Below are 14,336 nucleotides of genomic sequence, written 5' to 3' on the forward strand. Positions count from 1 at the left end.
GTGTGGAGCTTGTTCTGGATGTTGCATGAGCACCGAAATGATCGCCCCGCTCTCCCTCCCTCCCTCCCTCCCTCCCTCTCTCTCTCTTTGGGCCAGGTGGGCGGGGCGGGCTTTACTCACTCGTGACCGTCGCCGGAGGGTTCGGGGTTTCCGGCCCCAGAGCGTGAGCGCTGATTCACTGCGGGTGAGAAGCTAAATTACAGGTGGCGTGAGGATAACGAGCGGGTTCGGAAGGACGTGGAGAGGCCGCGTTCGGTGGGAGTCGCCGTCCGGTGACCGTGGCGTCGTTCCCGCTCAGATGACGGCAAACACCCTGAAAGCTTTGCCAGCGGTGGGGTTCACCAGGCTGGAGACAGGGAGGGGGGCGGGGGGCATATCGATTTAATCTGGGATAAAAACAGAAGATTCAAATGTACCACTACAATAATGCAAAGGAGGTCCAGGATAACAAATCCACGGCCTTCCAAATCCACGGTCTTCCTCTTGATTTTATTGTGATGTACGTCACCTCTGTGGGCGTGATGTGGTCTCTGGCCATGTGGCCAACTTTAAAGGGGAATTCCACCTCAAATTAACACAGAGCTATTTTTAAAAGATCGGGGCGTGACCCTTTGTGGGGCGTTTCGCTGGAATCCCAGCGTCCTGACTCATATTTTTAAGGAGACCGGGCCGGACACCAAGACAACGACAGGCAGCGCCGGCTGAGTCATTCATTCATTACCACAGAAAGTCCAAATCTGTACGAGCTACGTCGGCTTCAAGGCCACCGCCAGGACTTTTTTTTTTTGGCACTTCATGTTTTTGGAGGTTTTTACTGTTTTTCTAGGCACCCGCCGCTGAAATCTGGCTTTTTAGTCCCGTTCATGTTTTGCCCATGCACTGTTAAACCTCTATCACCCTGTAAACACCATAGTCTATGTTTCCATGTCCCCTTTGTTGATAAATGTGGCAAACACATCTTCACACTTTTTGTGACTGGGCGACTTTGAGATTTTCCGATTGACTGCGTCAGATTTCTATATTGTGATGATATATTATGATATTTCCAAACTTTAGTTTTAGCCGTCACTACATACAGTACAGTAGACCTCCACTCTCCATTACCGACACTGCTAGAAGTCTAGTGTTGGTGAGAATCAGCTTTGTTTATCACTGGTTGCCATGGTTGCCAAAATTCATGCTCTGGAGAGTGGGAAGTGGAATTGGCAGGAAGTGGCCATTAACCAGTGCAGAGATAGATGGATTGTCGCTAAATAGAGGGTCCAGTCCATATTTGTTGTCCTATTATCAAATTATACTCGCCAAAAGTAAGATGTAACCGGTTTTCCCGTGCGTAAATAAATCGGTATTTTTTATAATTTTTATCATTCTTTTCCTCCGTACCTCTCTGAGGTGATGCTGTTCTGGCTGCTGCCGCTGTACTGGCCTCTCTTCTCCAGCGGCATCACGTCCAGGTATCCTCCCGCCTCGCTCTGGATCACTCCAGCGTGGATGGCCGCGCGGCAGATGCTGGACTTCTGAGAAAGCGGCAGAGACGAAGGAGGATTTAATAAGACGGCGCTGCGACGCGCTGACGGGGCTGCATGAAACCTTTGGTCCAAATGATGAAATGATAATATTCACAGACTTACGTCTGAGTAATATTTTGTCCCGATGACCCGTGCTCGACTGCTCCGCAGGCAGTTCCTGGGGCAGTACAACCTGAGGACAAAATACCATATATATGATGGTACATAGCAAAGGCAAAGCACTCTTTAGTGGTAATTGTAGTATTAATAATATTATCTAAAATAATAATCTAATCCAAAAAAAAAAAAAAAAAATCTATTTACGTTCGGTTTATTTGCATAGGGACACAGGGACGCAACTCAAAGACATTGAAATTCTATTATTGTACTGATTTGCAATATCCGTCCAGCGATGGGCTTTTCTACCGTAAAATAAAAAATGAAGAAAAGGGCGAAAGAAAGGAAAGGAAGTAAGATCAAATTTAAATACATAAAATAACCCAAGGAATACAAGCGTTAGGGATATATGTCACAGTACAGATTCGGATGACACTTATAATGCAGGTTTATTGCTCTAGTAGACTTTTTTTTCCCTTCTTTTTAACTAATCTAATCTGGATATTCATATTTTTTCTGCATGGAGTTTATATACAAACTACTGAATCACTAATATATGACATATAATCATAATCTAAACCCCTTTAGGTGCCGGTTCACAGTATCTGGATATTGATGAATCTATTGTTCCAGTGTGAACTAAGCCTCGTTTTCTGAAAGAGGAAGTGAAGTGGAGCAGAGCTACCTGGGACAGTGTCGAACCGGCTTCTTGAAAGGACAGAAAACCGCCACCGAGGTCTCACACGTGACGGCTTTGACTGGCGGAGAAACGACAAAAACAAACTACCAACCAGACCATAAACAAAACATGGACCAACCGCCGACGAGGTGACAAGCGATCAGACTGAACGGAATGTGTGTGTTGGAGTGGGCGTGTCCCTACCAGGAACTGTGGACACCTTGAAGGAGTTGGCACTTCGGTTCTTCCTGCAAATTCAAACGCGACGTGTGACCGTGCGTAACTTTCAACCGATAAGAAGTATGTACTATATGAGAGGGGGACGGGGACTGATCCATACCCTATGGACTGAATTGCGTTCTTGTAGGACTTGGAGAAGACCTGTTTCCGTCCCAGTCGGGTCACGTCCAGCCATCCTCCGTCGTTGTCGATGACGCCGGCGTGTAGCGCGGCGCCGCACACACTGGATTGCTGCAAGAAGAGCAGCCATCTTCACATATTTGTAAAAATACTTTTATGTCAGAAGGATATGATTCTGGATCAATATCACCATTGCTGTTCTGTAACCTAATAATAATAATAACAATAATAATGTTAAATATAGCTGCAGGCGGCAATACCCCCTTCGGTATTTTAGGTAGGGATTACAGTTTTCCTGGGTTCTGTGAAATGCAGCACAAGGTAGAAACAGCAGCCGTCGTGTTGCTGTAAACCAGGGTTTGTCATCTTTTAAACTCATGGTGATGCTTGTGTTAATACAGAGATACTCTGAGGAGCTGATATACGAGTCTCAGCGTCCATTTTCCGGACTGTGATACGAGGATTGTACGGTGCCTTAACCCGTCACAAGTTACAGTTTTCCCAGTTTCCTTTAAACGCAGCGCAGCGTCTCAAGCTGTCTGTTTGGCGTCGCAATCGCAAGTGGCTGGAGGCGAATGAGTTCCGAGGGACGAAGCTCGGACTTCAAGCTTTGATAGAACTTCGGCTGATGATGTCACAAAGCGGCACGCCCCTGAAACTAATTAATTTACGACAGTTTTTCACGAATTATATGCTTTAAATGGCGATCGATATCGATCAAACTCTAACGACAACACGTCTGAAATGTCTGCGTACTGCGGCTGTCGTGTTCCAGATACTTTTAGACCGAAAAATGTCCAATAATGTCCAATAATTACCAATAACAAAAAGTCAGAGCAATAACTGTTTTTTTGCTGCTCTAACACCTGAAGCGTGATCTATTTTGAGACCGATGCCCAAACTTAACCTGATGCCAAACCTTGACCACCTCCAACCCCAAACCTAAGAACTAAACTTAACATTGTACCAGAGAGTGACCATTTCTAATCTCACACTTGAAGTTTTGGTGTTGGGCACGATTAACACCAAAACCTTATTTCCAGCCTTGTCCAGTGGGTTTTCAACTGAACTGAATGGGAACTCGTCTCCACCTCCTGTTGTTTCCAGCGGCTCTTGGATAAAATTCAACTCCTTCCAGGAACAACAGGGAATGTTGATCCAGGATCAATACCCACAGCCCCACTCCTACAGCCAGTGTGAGTCACGCTACGCGACGATTTGACGTATTTTTTATGCACAAATCCAAACGTTCTTATTCTATTCATCATTTTTATTCTCAGCGTAATGTTCTGGTGGCAGCATCCTAGATCCGCGACGTACCATGTCGTAGTGTCCGGTTCCAACCACTTTCCCGGACTTGTCGAGGCAGCCGGGTGGACATTCGTACCTACGAACAAACAATCAAAGGTACATGATAAAGTTCTGCGTTCTCGAATATTTAATTACTGTAAATAATGTTGTTTCGTCACTTACTGAACTTAAAGAGGCCAAAGCAGATTACTGACACCCTATCCTTTAGTTAAAAAGGTATAGACATATAAATACACAAAGAAAACAGTCCTCCAAATGCATGCAACTGTGTGCACTAGTGCTTTAACCGTTTGTGCGACACTAAGTAGTAGTGTGTGTATATATTTATATATAAGTATTATTTAGTGTGTTTACCTGTTGCAGGTTGTCCCCTTGCACCGATCTCTCAGCTTGGTCTCACATTCCATCTGTTGACCTGGAACCACAAACACCAGCAGCAGGTTGGTGACACAGCCCCACCTTACTGCCACACGAGACTGATTAAGAATTTCTAAGTGAAAGAACAATGTAATGTGTACCGTGCAATGTGACTCCATCTCAAAATAAGAACACAAGAACGCATGCTGCTGTGAAGCCCATTTTTATACAGAGAGCACACAAAACACTCTATAGTTTCTATATAGATACAGAGAATATAGTGTACACAAAATACGTACAAATACAAAAATAGTCCTCAAATTAAAATACTGTGTCAGATAACAGTGATTCATTTAGTGATTATTTAAGTAATTCTGTATCGCGTTATGACTCTTAAACCGACTCGATAGCACATTCTTTCCCAATATAAATTGTTTAGGACAGCAGTGCCAAAGTGCTCTTGAGCAAATCAAATTCATGACAATGTGATTTGATTAATCAAAACGAGCGATGTACTCGACCAAGATGATTAATATTAAAAACACTGACATTTGTCCACTCGCTCTCATTTTGATATTTTTTATAATTGCTTATGCTTTATTAATCCCTCTGTGGGGAAATGGGTTCTCTGCATTTTTACCCATCCTAGTTTCAGACGATGGGGAGCAGTTAGGGATTAAGTGTCTTGCTCAAGGACACTTCAGCAGCTAACAGGGGGAGCCGGGGATCGAACCGGTAACCCTCCAATTACTTGACGACCCGCTCTCCTGAGCTGCTGCGCCCCAATTGCCCCTTATCGTATTTTTAACGCCAAATAAAGAAAGATAAGATGGAACAAAGGGCAGACTTCACCCCAACCCCGAACCGCCCTGTTTGGGGACTCACTCATCTGCTCGGTGCTGATGACCCGGCTCTCCCCCTGGGTGTCACTGGGCAGGGGGTCGGGGGAATGGGCGCGGGGTGGGGGGTCCCGGTCCCTCACCGGGTCCGGCTCTATGTAGTTGGTTTCCTCTAACTCGGGGGCAATACGCCTCTCCACGCCCCCGTCTGAGAGCAGGGGCACAACCAGGGAAACACCTTATGGTTCATGGGTCTCAACGTGGGGCCCTGGGACCGCCCAGGGGTCCTTCAAGAGGTGCCGGGGGTCCCCAGCAAAGTGATCAATAGTGCATTTTACACAATTATTTAATTTCCAAGATGTCAGCTCCTTTAGATAATGTCCAATATTGACTGTTTGGATCCTGGTTCCACTGTTACCTCCCTCACTAGACTCTAACTAGACTAAATCCTATCAAACAATAAAAACTGTATCACACTGGATCCCACTGGATTGACCATCTTTCATTTTTAAATTGCTTTCATTTGGTAAACCTATATATTTTTTGGTGTTCTCAACTTAAAATTAAGACATTTTAAGCTGGGAAAAGATAAATAAATAAAGATTTAACAAATTAAAGCTTTTTTTTTAAGTCGATCCAGTGACTCCAAGCATCAGTCTTTAGTAAAAACTATAATCATCAGTACAGTGACAGTATACATGAGGACCAGGTGAAGTAACCATGGCAACCTAAGCAGAAGTCCTTAATTGATCAAGGCCCCTAAACCCACCTTTGTAGCAAAGGTTGTCCCTGCAGCCTCCTGCGTAGCTGGCTGGGCAGGCGGAGCAGGGGGAGCCATGTTTGTACGGAGCGTGACCCCACCAATTGCCCCTGGAAGACACCACATGCAACAGACACGTCAGGACTTTGACTTTCTACTGGAAGATAGCCTGCAGGTATTGCATCAAAAAATAAATAATAATAGTAAATAAATAATAAATATATTTGCAGGCAGCGATACACATGGCCCTCAGAGACATTTCATCAACTTTTTGAACTTTTGGGACTAAAATAAAGCAGACACGATTCAGACCCGTTAATCTGGAGCTGCAAGCGAAATCCACGCGTGAGGTCACAAACACGGCACCGGATGCGTTTGTATTTACAAAAAGGGCAAAAGAATAAAATATCAAACAAAAAACAGACGTCGAGCAGGTAAGGCAACACACACACACACACACACACACACACACACACACACACACACACACACACACACACACACACACACACACACACACACACACACACACACACACACACACACACACACAGAGTTTGTAACCACTACAGAGCGATGAGTCCACACTACGCAGCTCGCACGACGCAAATGGATGTTCATAGCCACAGCCGGCACATATATTTGCTACGGTATAACCCAGCGTGACGCTTGTGTTAAAACAGCCGTACTCTCAGAGGCTGACGAGTCTCAGCATTAATTTTCCGGACTGTGATACGAGGCCTGTACGGTGCTGTAACGGGTTACAAGTTACAGTTTTCCGAGTTTCCTGTAAACGCAGCCCGTGCTCATGCTGTTTGTCTAGGTGTCGCACTCGCAAGTGGCTGGAGGCGAATGAGTTCAGAGGGACGAAGCTGGGACTTGTATAAGTTCGATGATGATTCCACAAAGCGGCCCACTCCTGTAACTAATTAAATGACGACAGTTTTGGTTCTAACGAGACCTCAACCATGTCTCTGTATACTGCGGTTGTTGAGAGAGTCCCCAATCAAAATAGGACTTTCATCACTTGAATTCAGGCTTCTTATACAGAGTCTGTGAGTTTGTCAGATCTATAATGATATAGATCATTAAAGTTACCATTAAAGTCTGACATCAGTCCCACCTGCACTTGCCGCCATCTTGGCGAGGATTCGGTTGTTGACCAAACACTAGACTGCAATACTATCATGTGACCTGTGCGAGCCGTCATTTGCGCATGTGCGCGAGTTGCACCGATAACAAAAATACAGTTTTTTGCTCAATTATTCCACAATAATAGACCAGTCTGGATCAAAGTTGGTCTACGGCATGTCGGGACCACCCCAAATACACATTTTATTCATCTTGTCATGAGCGCAGCGGATCCATGAGATTCACACACCACTGACGTTGGTTTTTCATGAACAAAAACAAAAGGGCTCCCGCCCCTTCTGGGCTGGACCAGTCGATATTGATCAAACTCGAACGACAAGACGTCTGAAATGTCCCGGTTCTAACGAGACCTCAACCACGTCTCTATGTACTGCTGTTTCAGATACTTTTAGCCCGAAAAACGCAGAGATAAAAAATAAAACGCAGGGATATAACAGGGCTGGACTCCTAATAATAATAATAATAATAACAATAAACAATAAATAATTATCAAGCCAGTGTCTTTTTAGGATTTACCTGTAAAGGAAGGTGAGAGACATCCTTCACATCCTTATGATGAATAATAATAAAAAATAAAATGAACACTACTTCTACAGAACAGTTGGATCCTTAGATTGACATAGAATCCATTTTCACTCACGGAGGGGAGTAGTTGCAGACCAGATAGACGGCTTTGGCCCAGATCATCCCCCAGACGTTCATGTTGTAGCACACGTTGATGGCACAGCCGATGCGGTTGCTGGTCGCCCAAACCATCTGGCATGGAGGATAAACACGCAAGCAAGAGGAAGCGTTTCAATGGAAGTTACTACTGCCTAGTCTCATGAAAAACCTTTGAAAACCAACAGACTTCAAAAAGAAAAGGAGATGTTACGTGGTATTACATCTTAATGTCGACCAATCAAACCAGAGAAAAACTTCATATATTCAGGAGACTGACGGAGATCGTGGATTCCCCCATCAGTTCCCTCCGGAGGACAGCAGAGTAGCGGGAGGTTGAGTAGCGGTAGAGTAGTTATAAGATAGAGGAGAGGTAGGGGAGAGAAGAAGTAGCGGTAGAGGGCAGGTACTGTAGAGTAGAAGTAGAGGTAGAGTACAGGAGAGGGCATGTGGAGGGAGTGAGGTAGAGTGACCTAGAGAAGAGATAGAGTAGAAGGAAGTAGATGTACAGTAGAAGTAGAGGTAGAGGTTGGGGAAGAGTAGAGGTTGGGTAGAGTAGTGGTAGGGTAGAAGTAGAGGTTTGGTATAGTAGAGGTAGAGTAGAAGTAGAGGTAGAGTAAATATAGTAGAAGTTTGTTAGAGGACAGGTAGAGTAGAGGTACAGTAGATATAGTAGAAGTAGATTAGAAGTAGTGTCAGAGTACAGTCAGAGTAGAAGTAGAGGTAGAGTAGATATAGTAGAAGAAGAGTCAGAGTACAGGTAGAGTAGAAGTAGAGGTAGAGTAAATATAGTAGGAGTAAAAGTAGAGTCAGAGTAGAAGTAGAGGTAGAGTAGATATAGTAGAAGTAGAGTCAGAGTGGAGGTAGAGTAGAAGTAGAGCAGAGGTTGTCGCGTCTCCATCTTCTCGCTGCGGACTACACTACGTGCTCCGTACGTAAAGCTGTGCCGGTGCCGTGTCTCACCTGGGTGTAGTGGGTGCAGACAGGTCCGGAGCACCTGAAGGGGCAGTGGGGGTTGCACTCCTGAGGGTAGGGGAAGCTGTAGTACCTCACCTCATCGTACCAGGCCTGCACGTGGAAGGTGGGGGGTCGGTCCCTGGGGGGAAGGGGAGGAGCGGAAACACTCGAGTGTTTATGAATCACAACGTCCTGATGGAGAACACGACAACGCGGCAGGACCCCGTCAGGTCTTTTCCTCCAGCTGACCGACGAGGGCTGGGTGACATATTGTTATCGTAGCGAGTAGAGTATTAGGACTGGGATGTGTAGTAGTAATGACAGTACATATCCATCCATCCATCCAATCAACTAACTGACTGACTGTGGAAGCAGCTGGGTACCAGTCCCTCCATACCGACCTGCCCCAGTGAGCTCCCAGGTTCTGGCCGATCTGCGTCAGCATGTGGCTGGGGCCGTGCTCCCACCGGCAGGAGTGAGCCCAGTGCTCAGCGCTGCGCTCCAGCTCGTAGTCCCACACCTGGGGACACACACACACACACACACACACACACACACACACACACACACCTTATGAATATTTCTAAAGCAATCACTCGGTTATTGTGTTCGTAAGGCAGTCTCACACTTGATGTAAACCGTGTATAAACCTCATGGTTCCTAAGGCTGTTCTGTACAGTGAAGTATTGTGGGTGCAAGTATGCACATGGCGAGGAGCCACTTTAACACCGTACAGTCAACTTTAGGTTCCTCCTTTCAAACACACACCCACACACACCTGAACACACAGAGCGGGCAAAGTGAGACAGCGAGAGATTCCCATCACACATGGAGTTGCAGCTTGGTGTGACTGTTCACCGCTGTGGTTTCAGTAGCTTATCTCTAGTAAAGTTGTGGAGTCTTGAAACAAGCTCAGAAAAGCAAAGACCCCCCCCACCCCCCTAAACAGAAAGTCTTTGTTGGGGGCAATGATACCATCTTGACGGTAAGTCCATTACTTCTCTATGCGTCAACTCTGTCAACCGAATCAAGCTCAATCAAGGTAAAACAACCTGAAAACTATTTGCACACCTCTGGAGCGGGACAAAGGGATCTGAGCCGGGCCGAGCCCAGCTGCGTTGCCGCACTGCAGGAATTTAAATTCCGCGGCGGAGCCCCGGACGTCCTTGTGATGCGGCCGCTGGGCTCTGGGTAAAAATAACCATCTGTGTGTTGTGGGCAAGCTGTTGGGTCGCATTAGGGCTATCGCACATCCAAACTAATGGGGTAATGTGCGCGTGTGGGAGTGTTAACTGCCTGATAGACCATGATAATGCCTTCCATATGTGTGGCGGGGCGTCGTGCTGCAGCGTGCACACTGACGCCTTTCACTGCCACGGGGCCGCCTCAGCGCCCCGGGTCCCGGCCCTGGACTGATCCGCACACTAGATTCTCACAGATATTTGTGCTGTGCGGCGCCCTGGCCACAGCCCAATAAAGGCAACGGAATAGGAACACAGAGAAGTGCTTTTCTGCTGCTCACTGTGCCGGACGAGCAGCCGTGCGACACGGTGCTGATCCAGGATCAGCTGCAAGGACCATGAACAATATGAAGTCATGCACGTGACCATCGGTGATCATTAGTGTTGGAGGTTTTTCTCCCACCTATTTTATTTTTGCTTTTTTGTGTCCTTACTGCAAAGCAGGGCCAGGCAATATTGACAAAAAACAAATATGACAATATATTTTTCAACAAATACCGCGACATGGCTATTGGGGCTTTTGTAAGAAACACTAGACATATTGCTATTGTGTGGATATTATGGTAGAGATATTGATCAGATGGTCGTCTGAAGTTGAGCAAAGCCTCAAATATGGTACAGTGCAAACAAAGTTACTGTACACTTAATTCCATTTTATTCCCCCCCCGCCCACCCCCCTCTCTCCCCCTCGGCTCGTATTTGGGTGGAAACCCTCCCTGGGGATCAAAAACAGTCTGGATCTGCACAATCATATGCTGCTCATTATTTTCTTCATCTTCCTCGTGACTCTTCAGGGCTGGTTATCCAGTGTTGGGCCGTCCACCTGGCTGGTGGTTGGCGGGGTAGGGGTCAATCAGACAGCTGAAAATCCCCCGTGGCATTTCGTAAGAGCATTAAAATCACAACTGAAAAAGAACATCCTCCAACCTTCTGTGAATATTTAAAGGTTATTTTACAATTAGTCATTAGTAATGTGGACATAGCGACCAAGAAGGCAGAGGGAGTCATTTATGGATCATTTATTTACCCATGGATGGATAGAAAGAGAGCCTTGTAAACAGCAAACTGTCTTCCCGTAAGTTCTCGCTCATGGAGAGCGTCACTGTCCGGACCTTGCGCTCTAAACACTGATGTCCCTCAGGGCTGTGTGTTGGGGCCTCTGCTGTTCTCCTTCTACACTACATCCGTGGCAGTGTGATCTCCTCCCACGGCTTCTCCTGCTATGCAGATGACACTCAACTCCATTTCCCATCTGATGACACTCAACTTCGTCAACTCCACCTGAAGCTCAGTCTGGACGGGTCGGAGCTCCTCTTTCTCCAAGACTGCCCTCTCACATACCTCCCCACTGACAACACCACCCTGTTGCCCTATCAGACTGCCAGGAACCCTGGGGGTGATTCTGGGCGACCAGCTGTCCTCTCAAACTCCACCAATGTTACTTATTCCAAGAGAAAGTTTACCCGTGACTGTGATGTGTAACGTTGCTTATACATTTTTAACGTTTGTATTTATTTATTTATTTTTTTAATATATATATCAAATCATAACAAACTTGTCCAGGGAGGAAAACATATGTAAACATAGTGAGGCAGAAATTTGGACTCCGACTTTAAAAGACACAGAGGCCAGTGAGGCGTTCGGACAGGCCAACGAAAAACAGACAGTCACTGAGGAGGGGAGGGAAAAATGGAGTGATGGAGTGAAAGTCAAGGTAAGGGGGTGGGGGGTGGGGGGTGAGGCAGAGGGCAGGATAACACCGCGGGGGTGAACTGGCGCTGGACCAGGGGGTTTGCAAGGGCACGCCAGCAGGAGAGCAGAGGGGGCTGGACTACCTCCCTCCCTGTCTCCCTCTCTTCTCAGCCCCTTCTACACTTTCTTTATTTCACCAGGAGCACAGTAGTACCTGCTTTAAACCCCGTATACCAGTACAGATATGAATATATGAAATGTGCATATTCAACAAAAACTGTCAAGTGAATTTGCGTGCATCCTATGTCAGCTCCCCTCTGCACCTCTTTCTTTCTTCCTTTGGCCAGCAGCACAGCAGCACCCTTCCCGCTTCTGTTAGTTCGCTGCCTGTTGCTGAACCCGGGCTCCGCGTGCAGCCAGAACACAAACCGTACATGAAGTTTCCTTTGAGAGATAAAGTGATTCCATTTGTCTCTGTTCCGTTCTCATCGTTCCTCTGTTCTAGGTCCAGAACCGCTGAGGGAGCTGGCCGTGCTGGCGTGTTGCAGAGCAGAATAATTGATATGTAGCGTGTCAGGAGACTTCTTTTGAGTTATGATATGGTCCGTGCCATGGGAGCCATCTTGGCTTCACGACAGCGAACTTAACCCATCTCTCACCGGCGCCCGTTTAAACGGCGGTGAAAGAAACTTGTTCTACCACCGACACAAACATACAAGGCTGTACAGTGAACCAGCAGACCGGTAAGGTTCCTATATGCAGCCATTTTCTGTTTACATATTTGGTTGACGCTCAAGAATGTGCATTTGAAATGCTTGGTTTCTGCCAACCAACCGCGCGCGCGCACACGCACACACACACACACACACACACACACACACACACACACACACACACACACACACACACACACACACACACGCACGCACTAAGAGTAAAGTGAGTTGCCAGCACACTAATCCTGGATCGACAATTAGAACCTGTCAGAATTATTGACCAGGAGGATCTGCTTAAATTCAAATCCATTATATGAGAACGTACCAGACAAATAAATATGGTTCTGACGTTGAAGTTGCTCATGGTTCTATTCCCAGCATTTGGGTGATACGAGGGAAAAACGATGAAAACATCAAATGATCCATCCAGTACTTCTCCCATCTGATAGGACCTTAAAGGCCTCCGTCACGCCACTCACCATGTACTCCATGTTGGAGGCGGGGGGGTAGACCTGTCCTCGCAGCTTGTTGTGCAGGTCCAGGATGAGGTGCATGTCGCCCTCGGTGATGGCCCTCCTCCCCCGCTGCCTCACCCGCCACCACTCGTCGCCCTTGTCGCGGTATCCGTCCAGGATGGACTCCAGGCGCCGCGTGGCGTTGGGCAGCACCACGCTCAGCACCGTCTGGGCCAGGACCAGGGACAGACCTGCCGTCCGCAGCCAGCCCGGAGAGGCAGCCATGAGGGCCTTCATGGCGGGGAGGGGAGCGCCGGACACCGGTGGGGGGCAGGAACAGCGGGGGGAGAGAGGGGGGGGGGGGGGGTATTTGTTTGGACTGAGGAGCAGAAGGCACATGGAGGAGTGTGATGGAAAGTTAAAACCATCACATGCCGTACAAAATCCCTCCCCCCTTTAACTGTTTCCCCCCCTCCAAATTAACATACAGTGCTAGATTAAATTACATTAAAAAAAAGAGCCTTTATCACAGTGTTTTCGCCGGTAACCTCAGAGGGCAGTCCTGGATCTTTTTAATACTGCTGTCATCACAAGGGTCACCTGAAGCTCCCCTGGGGGTCTTGGAAAGGTTCTATAGAATCCTGCCTTAAAAGCAGTGTAGGTATCTCAGTTAACCAGAAACCAAACATCTCATCATTTCCAATGAATATAATTCATAGTGTACACGTTACAAACTGGTATATTACATGTTCCCAAACTTTATAGGAGGCATATTTATATATCTGCCTATAATAAACTGGCGTGTGGTTTAACATTTTATTTAAACCGGCAAAAAACTGGCAAATCTCACATCAAAACCTCAGCATCACTGGTGGAGCTGAGTCGACTGTGACAAACAAATAAAACTATAGAACGAAAACTATACACAAAACAGAAATTTTGCTGCGGAACCAATGCAATCCTTTCAGTGGCTTCTAGGGGGGCGCAGACCCCAGTTTGGGAACCCCTGGCCCGGTCTAACCTGCAGTGTGCCTGGCTGCTGCCGTGCACACCCACATGTGAACAGGCTACAATGAAAAACAGATGGGGCATTTAAATAAGCGTGCAAAAACTTTTGATTGAAACTTGACATTATCAACTACGACAACAATGAGAAAAGGTTCCCGGTACCTTGCACGGTGTTGTGTAAAGTTCAAATATCTCCTGCACACGGCTTCCAGATCCTCCACAGTCTGATCTTTAGTTAATTGTCATTGTTCCTGGTGCAGATTCTCCCCATCACAGAGCAAAGGGACTTGCAGAAACTCCGTTTGTTGTTATGTGGTACATCCAGGTGGAGCCTCAGCGCTGCAGGAGCTGCTGCACATTCCTCAGGTTGGTTGCACAGTGGGTCCAGGGCAGCTCCTCTCACTTATATGACACATCTGAGTCCAGTGTAAAAAGCTGCTGTGCACGCCTCCTGCTGCCCCACCAGTCCAACCCCTCCACCAGTCCAACCCAGTCCAAACCCCCTAGCCCCATCCAGGCTGCAG

General features: G+C 46.9%; 1 protein-coding gene across 1 annotated transcript; it reads right to left on the reverse strand.

The window, feature by feature from the left end:
- Positions 1-134: 134 nt before the first annotated feature.
- Positions 135-13,089, reverse strand: LOC307237735 (cysteine-rich secretory protein LCCL domain-containing 1-like; the record flags this gene model as incomplete). Its single annotated transcript, XM_080010498.1, has 14 exons — positions 135-346; positions 1,384-1,517; positions 1,632-1,701; positions 2,311-2,383; positions 2,509-2,552; positions 2,645-2,775; positions 3,985-4,051; positions 4,330-4,390; positions 5,218-5,379; positions 5,941-6,041; positions 7,724-7,839; positions 8,707-8,839; positions 9,102-9,220; positions 12,829-13,089. 14 exons carry the CDS (start codon positions 13,087-13,089, stop codon positions 295-297), a joined length of 1,524 nt encoding a protein of 507 aa, XP_079866624.1. The 3' UTR covers positions 135-294.
- Positions 13,090-14,336: the final 1,247 nt, after the last annotated feature.

Source organism: Zeus faber (genome assembly GCF_960531495.2).
Source record: "Zeus faber genome assembly, chromosome: 12".
Taxonomy (NCBI): Eukaryota; Metazoa; Chordata; class Actinopteri; order Zeiformes; family Zeidae; genus Zeus; species Zeus faber.